We start from the raw sequence: 12,291 nt of genomic DNA on the forward strand, positions 1-12,291 counted from the left end.
TGTTCTTTTATCGACTTTTGATGATTACTTACCTCGGGCAACCGAGATGGTAACGCCCTTATATGCTAAGGAAGATCTAGTTAAGACTTCTCGGTATATGGGGGTGTTACATAAAGCCACTAGGAAGAGAAGTAATATGCCAAGTTCCATTTTTCTCCAAAGCTTCCAACTGTACTCCTGATTCATAGCTTTGACCAAGTGTAAATCTGTCTTAGCCTTGGGAGTAAGAAGTTGGTTCGGGAATGAGTGGTGTCTTGGAAGAAGAAAGAAATACTTGATGTGCAGAAAAAGATGTTGAAGAGTCTGCAGTAACTGAATCTGGAGTGACAGTCTTATGAGGCAATATAGGACATACAAAATCCTTGAGTCTGGCAGGAATTTGTACATTCCTTGTGGAAGTTCTGGGAGGAACATCATTATTTGCAGCTGGAATGTCATTTAAATGAGGTGTTGAAAAATGCTCAACTGAAAAAGATTGATTTGAAGTAATATGATTAGGTGAAGAATGAACAGGTGAGGAATTGATAGTCTGGACTTGTGAAATGATAGGATTAGAATCCTCTTCAGCACAAGGAAGGTGTGAATTCTGAGGCAATATTTGTTGTGGTGGAGAAGCAGCAACCTTATAAGGCATGATGGACTCGTGAAATATTACATCTCGGCTGATAATAATCTTCTGACTTTCTATATCATACAGTTTATAAGCCTTTTGTTGAAAAGGATACCCCAACATGATGCATTTCCTTGCCTTTGGATCAAACTTATCTCGGGAATGGCCAGGAGATAAGGCAAAGCACATGCAACCTATTACCCTCAATTCATCATAAGTAGTGGCTTTCTTAAGAAGCAATTCAGTTGGAATTTGCCAAGATAAGACTAAACTGGGCAGCTTATTAATAATATGGGTTGCAGCAAGTAAGCATTCTCTCCAAAACCTTTTAGGCAAATTAACATATAACAATAAAGCCCTAGCAGTCTCCACTAAGTGTCTATGTTTCCTCTCCACTCTCCCATTCCGTTGAGGACAACCAGGAGCACTCTTTTGGTGAATAATACCTTTATCCAAAAACAATCTATCACATGCCCTTTGAACAATTTCAGTCCCATTGTCACTTCTGACTATCTTGACATTAAGACCAAATTGTGTCTGTACTTGAATAAGAAAATCCTTAATGGTTTGGTTAACCTGATATTATCCTTCAAAAGAAAAGTCCAGGTTACCCTAGTATGATCGTCAACAATGGTCAAAAAATAAGTAGCCCCTGTCAAAGTAGCCCTCTTATAGGGTCCCCATAAATCTATATGAATCAATGCAAAAGGAGATACAGCATAAGAATCACTTCTATTATAAGGTAACTTGTGCATTTTCGCTAAAACACGGGTTTCACAAACAATCTTATCCATTTAATTTCACTTAACAAATTTCAAGTGCTTCATTTTAGACAAAAATGAATGCCCTAATCTGGCATGTAACAGTTCTATACCAGAATTACAATCCTTATTATTATTCCTACCAACAATATGAATATATACTTGCAAACTACTATGTTGCCAGGTACTATGGTCCTTTTGTGACTTCAACTTGTATAAGCCACCTTCTCTTATTCCAACAGCAACATTGACCTTATGTTGACGGTCCTGTATTGCACAGCTATCCACGTCAAAACTAATGGAATGATCATTTGTGGATAATAGCTTCCCAACAGATAACAGATTATGTTTAAAATCTGATAAATAAAACACATCATACAGAACGAGATGTTTGTTGATGTGCACATCTCCTGTGATATTCACTACTTTGCGTGTACCATCAGGTAGACTCGCTCTAATAGGTTTACAAAGCATTTTCTTGTTTGTGAACAATTCTAAAGCAGAACTCATATGATCAGTCGGACCAGAGTCTATTATCCAGATATTATGAGAAGAATGAAACATAGAAGCAAAATCATTGGTGACAATTGAAGTACCTGCAAAGTTTACTGCAGCATAATCTGACGCCACATGTCCTTGCTGTTTATACTGAAGCATTTGTTGATAGATGGCTGCAAATATCTTAGGATCCACCTCAACTTTAGAAAAATCATCAGAAGTAGAATTAATGCCATAGACAGTATGAGAATCACAACCTGCAGCAAGAGGATTGTCTTCTTTATTCACATTGTTTGCAGAAGCATTAGAAAAATGAGCATTATACTGCTCTCGCTGCTCAGGATGAAGAATAAAGCATGTAGCCCTTGTGTGCCCAGACTTGTTGAAGCTATCACACAAACATTTGCCTTTCTTAGGCTGACTTCCACTGGCACCATCATTCCATGCACCATCCCTGGTCCAGACGTTTCAATTCTTGTTATCCCCTTGCTTGTTCCAGCTTCCTCGAGGATTCCAGCTACCTTGAGACTTGTTACGATTCACAGCCATAGCACTAGAATCCATCTGTGCATTGACAAGTTTGGAAAAAGATTTCTGACTTTCTATTTGTTGTACCAGTGAATATGCTTTGTTGATGCTTAGCAATGGATCCATGGACAAGATGTTTGTCCTGAGATTATCATACGAATCATCAAGTCCCATCAGAAAAATGATAACCTTTTCCCTGGATGTTATTTCTAGCACCTTCTAAAGAATACTGCAGGTACATTTCGACATGACTCCACATGTGCAATCAGGAAAAGGCTCAAGATCTTCAATATCGTCCTAATGACGCTTCAATTTATTGTAGTATTCGACAATTGATTGGTCAGAGGCTTGTGAAATATTCTTTATCTCCTTCTTCAACTGATATAACAATGGCGCATTTGTTTGACCATACATTTCATGAAGATCTAACCATAAACGCCTGGCAGACTTAGTCGTCATGAAACACACTTTGATTTATGGTGCGAGTGCATGTAGGAGCCAACATCTGACCATATTATCGGAGCGCTTCCATTGTTGATACCTCGAAGAAGTGAGTGAAGGCATAACTGTGGTTCCGTCTAGGAATCCTTGCTTATTCTTTGCTCCAACTCCCATGAGTACTTCTCTACTCCAATTGAGGAAGTTCTTACCAGTAAAAGGTGTATTAACGAGCGACATCGAAGGAAAATCCAAATTTGAGAGAAACAATGGATCATCGTAAGGATTGCTGTATTCGTCGCCCGTCGCGGAATTCGCTGAATCAGGCATGATGAAAAGGTGATCAATTTGAAGAGGATTGAAAGAATTGACGAATCGCGAAATCAAGAAGACGATTCAGAAATCGCAAACCCTATTTTTAATCAATCGCAAAAAAAAACTTTAGAAAATTAGGAAATCGTGAAATTATGATATCGAATTACTCACAAGCAAGATAATCGATCAGAAAGAAGAATATTTATGTGTTTTTCTTTGAATTTTGAGAAAAATTAAAAAATGCGAAGCGGGAAAAAAAAATTGCACGAAGGAGAGTTTTTCAATTGCGTTAAGAGTCAGGCATAACCTGCTCTGATACCATGTGAACTTGAAGAAACTAGAATTAACATGACGCCATTGATGAAGGTTGAGATCGCCATTGAAGAATGAAGTAAGGTGAAAGATAATATCTAGATATTTTGTGTAGAGAGAGAAAGACTAGAGTAAATAGAAGAGTTTGTTGTATTAAGTTAACTGAAATGTACAATGGAATAGGCTATACATACAAACATCGAGATTCGAGAACCTTTTCTAACATTCTAGTAAACCAACAAATTACAGCTATTAGATCAGCTAATTACAGCTATTAACTAACTAATTACATTATATGATTATCCATTTTTCATATCATCCTCTGTAGCATCTTGTAAAAAAACATCTATTCAATAAAATAGAAAAATACTCTTCACCCACATCTTTAATTCGACAATCATGTGGTTGATCAAGACAAACCTTGGACCAACCACAACTGAATTAGTAACTCTTTTCGTATTACAAAATCTTTAGCAAAAAGCGCAAGTAACTAAAACAACTCTTTAAAGCAGGGCTAAGATCATAATAACTAAATCTCAATATTGGTAATATGACTTTCTCACCTTGTTCCATCTTCATATAATTATTAGCACTTTTTAGTGATAGCCATTTGCAATCATCCTGATCATATAACATGCTACCTATCACCCTTATGGCCAGAGGGACATTGGCGTCATCGTTAACACAAGCAAGTATCGTTTTCCCTCTAATAGTTTTCTTATCTCTCTTTGTAACACTTGTAGGTTAGACACATTCTTTTCAAGCATTTGACGAAAGATCTGCTCTAAGACGTCATTAGAGACACAAACCCACAACTTTAATTCAAATGCATTTTCAATTATATGATCATTGTACACAAGTTGCGCAAGAGCAGTTTTTCCTAACCCACCCATCCTAATGATAGAGACAAAAGAAACCTTATCAACAATATTATTCGTAGACTTTGAATCTCCAATTAACATATGAACATAAGCTGGGTTAAAATGCTATGTTTATTACTTTGTAAATAGGAGGTTTTCGACACAACGATTTTCTTTCTTATATTTATTCACATATTCTGGGAGGTCAATCGTTATAAGAGAAAAAAAAATGCCAACGGTTGTATCATTACAACAATGCATGATCGTGAGCATTCACTTCTCCTCCCTATTGCCATAAACTAACGGGGATCATTCAAACCTCCCTGCCACTATCTTAATGTACACTGATAAACCTTTGACTTTTGAGCATGCAATTTAAATCTTATAAAACGTAATAAGGAAATTAGCGACTTTGCCATAAACTCGTTAGGCTATCCTGCAACAGGTTATCCATAAATTTTCGCTAATGGGACACACATTAGATCGATGATGCCATATATAGGTGCCTTTTAAGTCTAAAGCACGGGGATAATGTTATTATGGATGGACACACTTTGATTTCTACGGAGCCACGATTGTAAGGTGCGATGGACACACTTTGATTAATAAGGTGCGATGGACACACTTTGATTAATAAGGTGCGATTAAGAGGAAACTGAGATTTTTGGGTCGATTCCACCTGAGCTTGGTTCCTGTTCCGAGCTTACTAATATGTATTTGCATATGAATAAGTTGACTGGTTCAATTCCTGCTCAGTTAGGCAAGCTTTAGAAGCTTACCAATTTGCTTTTATGGGGAAATGTCCTGTCAGGTTCTATTCCGAAAGAGATTTCTAACTGTTCTTCGCTCGTTGTGCTTGATTTATCAGCTAATAGTCTATTAGGGGAAATTCCTGGTGATTTGGGGAAGTTAGTTCAGTTACAGCAACTTCATTTGTCTGATAATTCGCTATCAGGGTCGATTTCGTCGAAGTTGAGTGTACTAGTCTTATCACTCTGCAGCTTGATAAGAAACAACAACATTCCTATCCGTGGACTTTTATAGACTATTAATTCGCTAGTCTTATCACCCTATAGCGATCAACTCTCCATTGGTGATTTTGGGGAAGTTAATTCGATTTCTCCTATCCATGGACTTTCATTCCTTTATTACAAAAACCCGGCTTTACTATCGACAACATATTAGATTGCTTGAAAGATGAAAATATCATCGGAAAAGGATGTTCTGGAGTTGTCTATAAGGCTGACATGCCTAATGGAGAGTTGATCGCTGTCAAAAAGCTATGGAAAACAAAGAAGGAAGACGAGATAGTGACATTTACAAGGGTGACCTGTTCTTCAGGTTGCCCGTCTTCCGAGAGTGTTATAGGAAGAAAGGGAGATAGGATGGATTTAATTGGAATTACTGAAAGGATGAAGTGTTATTTGCAGGGCACCCATAGGATGGATTATTCCCATGAAATAATCCTAAAAAAAATTGGCAATAAATAAACTTTATTGAAAACATGAGTCAACATATAAAAAAACCGCATACATAATTTAAAAAAAAACACGATCTTAAAAAACATTAAATAGTACGAAATAAAAAAATGCATTCTAAACTAATTCGAGTTACGGAAGTTTTGCCAAATATGCTCAATGAGATCATTTTTCAGAGCGTTATGAGCGGCACGATCACGAATCTCACCATGAATTTCTATGAATCGCTCTTGAGGCGATCTTCTAAGACGATGATATTCATATGGATCATCAATAGCTGAAGTCAGATTATCTTCTTTGAACTCTGCGATTATATTTTCATAGTTAAGATAGGTTTCTCTTTCATCTTCAACTATCATATTATGCATAATAATACAAGCCATAAGAACCTTCCCCATATTAGCTCGATCCCAAAGAAGACAAGGGCGTTTGATGAACGCAAATCGAGCTTGTAGGACGCCAAAAGCACGTTCAAGATAATATCCCATATTATAGTCCGTACCATTAACCGAAAAATTAATTGGTGGGGCAGATTCTTCTAAAACGTCATTAAAGAGTGGAGAACGTTCAAGAACATTAATATCATTAAGCGAACCTGGTGTGCTGAAGAAGGCATGCCATATCCATAAATCGTACAAAGCGACCGCTTCCAAAATGACCGTTGGCTTTGAAATTCTCCCGGCATATTGTCCTGCCCATGGTGTGGGACAACTTTTCAACTCCCAATGCATGCATTCAATGCTACCCAACATACCAGGAAATCCACGAGCTTGCCCCATATGAAGTAACCTTCCTAAATCTTGAGGGTTGGGTCTGCGTAGATACTCGTTCCCAAAGCAGCTGATTACACCTTCGACGAACAATTTAAGAGAGTCCCTGATGGGTGTATCTCTCATACGCAAATATTCATCTACTGAATCGGTAGAAGTACCATATGCTAGAACTCTTAAAGCAGTCGTGCATCTCTGTAATGGTAAGAAACTAGGTCTCCCATTACCGCCGACTCTTTGTTGGAAAAAGCGATCATTGGCGGATAGAGCATTAACTATGCGCATGAATAAATGCTTGTGCATGCGAAATCTGCGGCGAAATAGCTCTTCGGGATAAACCGGATCCATAAAGTAGTCATTGTACAATTGCTTATGAACTTCTTCACGATTCCTCTCAATGTTTCTCCTACGACGTCTAGGAGGAGGATTTGGTTGACGAATTCTTCTATTAACGTATTCATTCATACGTTGAGCTATAAGGTTTTGTATAGCCTCAGATCTTTCATCGGCTTCGGCTTCCCATTGGTAATCGAAAAGCCTATTTTGATCGACAATATTATCGTTTGATGAATCAGAATCGGAATTTGACTCAGACATTCTAATAGTTTTTTTGTGAGGGTGATTTTGTGAGAGTGATTTGAAAGAAGGAAAATGTATGAGTGATTTGGTTCAATTTTTTGTGAGGGTGATTTTGTGACAGTGAGTTGAAAGAAGGAAAATGTATGAGTGATTTTGTTCAACAACCATATGGGGTATATATAAGTTTTTTATGTAACGGCTATATTTCTAATCGAATGGCTATAATCAATCCAACGACTATATTTCTAATTTAATGGATATAATCAATCTAACAGCTATACTTATAATCTAATGGCTATAATCAATCTAACGGCTATATCTCTAATCTAATGGCTATGATTAATCCAATGGCTATTATCAGTTCTATTGACGATATATCAATTATGTTGGTGATCGTATTTAAAATATTAGTTGACGATTTACATAAAAAATCAGAAAGCAATATTTACATAAATATTTACAAAATATTTCAACCTACCCAACTCGTCAACCACTCGAGTATTTCATAAAAATAAAATTTTTTATTTAAAAAAAACGATGTAAATTACAACAAAATATCAGTATCATCTCGATCCACACATTCATATCATCATTCATCTCATCAACCATCTATCCATAGACATTCATCCCACCGACACTCTAAACCCAAAAAAACCCCCAAAAATCCCATTCATATCATCATTCATTGCTATCATTCATAAATTCGTTCATAAATTGCTATATCATTCTTAAATTTGGGTTTTATTTCGATTTGGGTTTTATTTCGATTGGTTTTCTGATTGGGGATTTCATCGATTTCATTCATCCCGATTTCATTCATGCAGGTAAATTCTTGTTAAATCGTTTTCATTCATCCCGATTTTCTAATTAATAATTAGTAATCGAAATCTTGTTAATGTTTCATTCATCGTTGGAATTAATAATTACTTGTTACATTTACATAGTTGTTACATTTACATTTTAGTTGGAATTTAATCGAAATCTTGTTACATTTACATAGTTGTTGCGAGATTGATGATTTATAATTAATAACCAGACTTATATTGTTGCGAGATTGATGCGAGATCAATAAATCGACTTACATTGTTGCGAGATTGATGATTAATAATCAGAAAATAAATTGACAAATATATGTCGATTTCAGCCGATTGATGATTAATAATAAAAAACAGAAAAGAAAAACAGATTAAATAAACTAAATATCAGACATATATTTGTCCATTAGCTTGTCCTTCAACTCTTGATCTTTCGGGTTTAAATTTTGTTGCGAGAGCAATGTGTTCAACCAACCCATCTCCATTTTTGTTTTCATTTTTTGAATTCTAATTTGTTCAATTTCAAAATCTGCTGCAAGCCTTTTTTGCCGAAAATCAATTTGCTCTTTCGTAGTGAGTCTATTTCCTTCCTCTATTTCTCGGTCGTCTGCACTTAACATAGAATCGGGCACGACCTCAGGTGCTTTTCCATTCCGCTTCTTTGTAGCTGCCTCCCGTCCTTCGGGCCGGTCACTTGCGTCGACATAAAGACTAGACGGGGTTGGAATATTAACACTAGACGAGGTTGGAACATTTACACTTGACAGGGTCCCGACATTTACACTAGAAGGGCTAGAATCCATTTCCGACCTTGACCTTTTTGAACCCGGCTTTGAGTTTTCAGGGTGCTCAAATTGATGTTTTTGTGAGCTCCACTTGTGGTGTTTACTCATGATTTTATCGTAAACATGAAAGTGAGCAAAATCGTTACCATTATTCAACTTACGAAATAATTTCTGAGTTAATTCTATGTCGTCTTTGATGTTAGTGCCGCTTGCCAGTGGTCGATTTAGAACTTGGGTGTAGCAACCAACCCATTTGCTCACTGTTGTAATGAGTCGTTTATAGCGACTTTTCATTCCCTCGATACTCCTAATCCCAAGTTTATTTTGATTTTTATTTTCCGTAAAACTTTTTTCATAGAGCTGAAATACATCATTCCATCTTGTGACGGTTGTTTGGTTTTTTCCAAGTATGGAGTCGGTACTACACATAATCCATGCGGACATAAGAGTTTCTTCCTCCTTTTCGGTCCAAATCCGGTCATCCATTTTGGAGTTGGATTGATTTTTTGTGGATGCTAATGATTTTTTGGTTTTTTTTTTAACAAAAAAGGTGGGTTTCTGATACAAGTTCGGACAACAAGATTTGATTTCCAAAAACATCGATATTTTGATTCTTTTGGCTATCCGAAATTAATTCCGTAAAAGTAGGAATTAGAGTACTTTGATTTATATCGAAATTTTGAGAGTCTTGATATGTTGAATAATCGTCAATAGCATAACCTGAAAAATCAAACTCCTTTAAATCCATAATATATTTGAAAATTGAGAATTTTATAAGTGTTTGGGTTATATTTTTTTATGTTTGTAATTTATTTTAGGTAGAAGATTAAAAATATTTTACTGATTTGCATTTTTTACTTCTACTTTTATAGTGTTTTTTACATATATTTTTACTACACAATTAATATTATGGTTGTATGGTAGGAGTTGAGAAAATTATGGTTGAAGAAATTAAAGAGGGACCTGGGGAAAGGGAAGCAAGCTGGTGAAAAGAAAAGCAAGAAGGACGAAAGGACATAAGAGCAGAGAAGAGGGAAGAGGCAGAGAAGCTGCCATTTTTTTGTACTTTTTTTGTTTTTATGTTTTTTTAATATTGTAAACCAATAGAAATACGACACGTGTAGGTCACCAACATTTACCAATTTCTCAACTCAGGGTCATCCGTTGCCCATTTCTAACTCAAGGTCGTCCTAAATATCATCTTACTACTACATAATAACGTCATTAGCGTGACCCAATAAGGTCACGACCCGGTTGGTGACCTTGCTTGGGGATGGTCTTAGACCATCCCCAAGCAGAAGGTCGCCTTAATCCGGTCACCAAAATTTTTCCTTTTAATCGCACCTTATTAATCTTGACCCACCTTCACCTTCCCAAGCAGAAGGTCACGACCTAGGTCACCAACTCAATCATTTTTCCACTTTCAAACATTTCCAATCACTTACCACATTCACTACCCCACCAAAACCTCTTTCTTACTTTTACAATTATTATTTAATAACATGCTACAACTAAGTTAATCTTTTCATTTTTAAAATAAATTCTACTCAAATATTTTAAGTAAATTAATTTTATAGTGTACATTAAAAAAAATTGGCAATAAATAAAGTTTATTGAAAACATGAGTCAACATATAAAAAAACCGCATACATAATTCAAAAACAAAACACGATCTTAAAAAAATTAAATACTACGAAATAAAAAAAATGCATTCTAAACTAATTCGAGTTACGGAAATTTTGCCAAATATGCTCAATGAGATCATTTTTCAGAGCGTTATTAGTGGCACGCTCACGAATCTCACCATGAATTTCTATGAATCGTTCTTGAGGCGATCTTCTAAGACGATGATATTCATATGGATCATCACTAGCTGAAGTCGGATTATCTTCTTTGAACTCTGCGATTATGTTTTCATAGTTAAGATAGGTTTCTTTTTCATCTTCAACTATCATATTATGCATAATAATACAAGCCATAAGAACCTTCCCCGTATTAGCTCGATCCCAAAAAAGACAAGGGCGTTTGATGAACGCAAATCGAGCTTGTAGGACGCCAAAAGCCCGTTCCACATCTTTTCGACAACTCTCTTGCCGAGCTGCAAATAACCTATGCTTTTGAATTTGTGGCACATTAATTGTTTTAACAAATGTTGCCCAACCAGGATATATACCATCAGCAAGATAATATCCCTTATTATAGTCCGTACCATTAACCGAAAAATTAACAGGTGGGCGGATTCTTCTAAACCGTCATAAAAGAGTGGAGAACGTTCAAGAACATTAATATCATTAAGCGACCCTGGTGTGCCGAAGAAGGCATGCCATATCCATAAATCGTACAAGCGACCGCTTCCAAAATGACAGTTGGCGTTGAACTTCTCCCGGCATATTGTCCCGCCCATGCTGTGGGACAATTTTTCCACTCCAATGCATGCAGTCAATGATACCCAACATACCAGGAAATCCACGAGCTTGCCCCATATGAAGTAACCTTCCTAAATCTTGAGGGTTGGGTCCGCGTAGATACTCGTTCCCAAAGCAGCTGATTACACCTTCGACGAAGAATTTAAGAGAGTCCCTGATGGATGTATTGCTCATACGCAAATATTCATCTACCGAATCGGTAGAAGTACCATATGCTAGAACTCTTAAAGCAGCCGTGCATCTCTGTAATGGTGAGAAACTAGGTCTCCAATTACCGCCGACGCTTTGTTGGAAAAGCGATCATTGGCGGATAGAGCATTAACTATGCGCATGAATAGATGCTTGTGCATGCGAAATTTGCGGCAAAATAGCTCTTCGGGATAAACCGGATCCATAAAGTAGTCATTGTACAATTGCTTATGACCTTCTTCACGATTCCTCTCAATGTTTCTCCTACGACGTCTAGGAGGAGGATTTGGTTGACGAATTCTTCTATTAACGTATTCATTCATACGTTGGGCTATAAGGTTTTGTATTGCCTCAGATCTTTCATCGGCTTCGGCTTCCCATTGCTAATCGGAAAGCCTATTTTGATCGACAATATTATCGTTTGATGAATCAGAATCGGAATTTTACTCAGACATTCTAATAGTTTTTTTGTGAGGGTGATTTTGTGAGAGTGATTTGAAAGAAGGAAAATGTATGAGTGATTTTGTTCAACAACCATATGGGGTATATATAAGTTTTTTATGTAACGGCTATATTTCTAATCGAATGGCTATAATCAATCCAACGTCTATATTTCTAATTTAATGGATATAATCAATCTAACGGCTATATTTCTAATCTAATGGCTATAATCAATCCAACGGCTATATCTCTAATCTAATGGCTATAATTAATCCAATAACTATTATCAGTTCTATAAACGATATATCAATTATATTGGTGATCGTATTTAAAATATTAGTTGACGGTTTACATAAAAAATCAGAAAGCAGTATTTACATAAATATTTACAAAATATTTCAACCAACCCAACTCGTCAACCACTCAACTATTTCATAAAAATACAATTTTTATTTTAGAAAAAAAAACGATGAAAATTACAACAAA

The 12,291-nt window shown here is 36.2% G+C and overlaps 3 protein-coding genes across 3 annotated transcripts; all 3 read right to left on the reverse strand.

Annotated features, from left to right (window-relative positions):
* Nucleotides 1–211: 211 nt before the first annotated feature.
* LOC141649741 (uncharacterized) lies at nucleotides 212–3,165 on the reverse strand. Its single transcript, XM_074458422.1, has 4 exons — nucleotides 2,939–3,165; nucleotides 2,399–2,539; nucleotides 1,534–2,323; nucleotides 212–1,186 (listed from the first exon to the last, which is right to left on the reverse strand). The coding sequence occupies exons 1-4, from the start codon at nucleotides 3,163–3,165 to the stop codon at nucleotides 212–214; spliced, it is 2,133 nt and encodes a 710-aa protein (XP_074314523.1).
* Nucleotides 3,166–5,922: 2,757 nt separating this feature from the next.
* Nucleotides 5,923–7,167, reverse strand: LOC141649742 (uncharacterized). The gene has a single exon (XM_074458423.1). It carries the CDS (start codon nucleotides 7,165–7,167, stop codon nucleotides 5,923–5,925), a length of 1,245 nt encoding a protein of 414 aa, XP_074314524.1.
* A 3,300-nt stretch (nucleotides 7,168–10,467) lies between these two features.
* On the reverse strand, nucleotides 10,468–11,349 carry LOC141649743 (uncharacterized). Its single transcript, XM_074458424.1, has 2 exons — nucleotides 11,099–11,349; nucleotides 10,468–10,993 (listed from the first exon to the last, which is right to left on the reverse strand). The coding sequence occupies exons 1-2, from the start codon at nucleotides 11,347–11,349 to the stop codon at nucleotides 10,468–10,470; spliced, it is 777 nt and encodes a 258-aa protein (XP_074314525.1).
* Nucleotides 11,350–12,291: the final 942 nt, after the last annotated feature.

The sequence above is a fragment of the Silene latifolia genome, chromosome 3 (genome assembly GCF_048544455.1).
Source record: "Silene latifolia isolate original U9 population chromosome 3, ASM4854445v1, whole genome shotgun sequence".
Classification (NCBI taxonomy): domain Eukaryota; kingdom Viridiplantae; phylum Streptophyta; class Magnoliopsida; order Caryophyllales; family Caryophyllaceae; genus Silene; species Silene latifolia.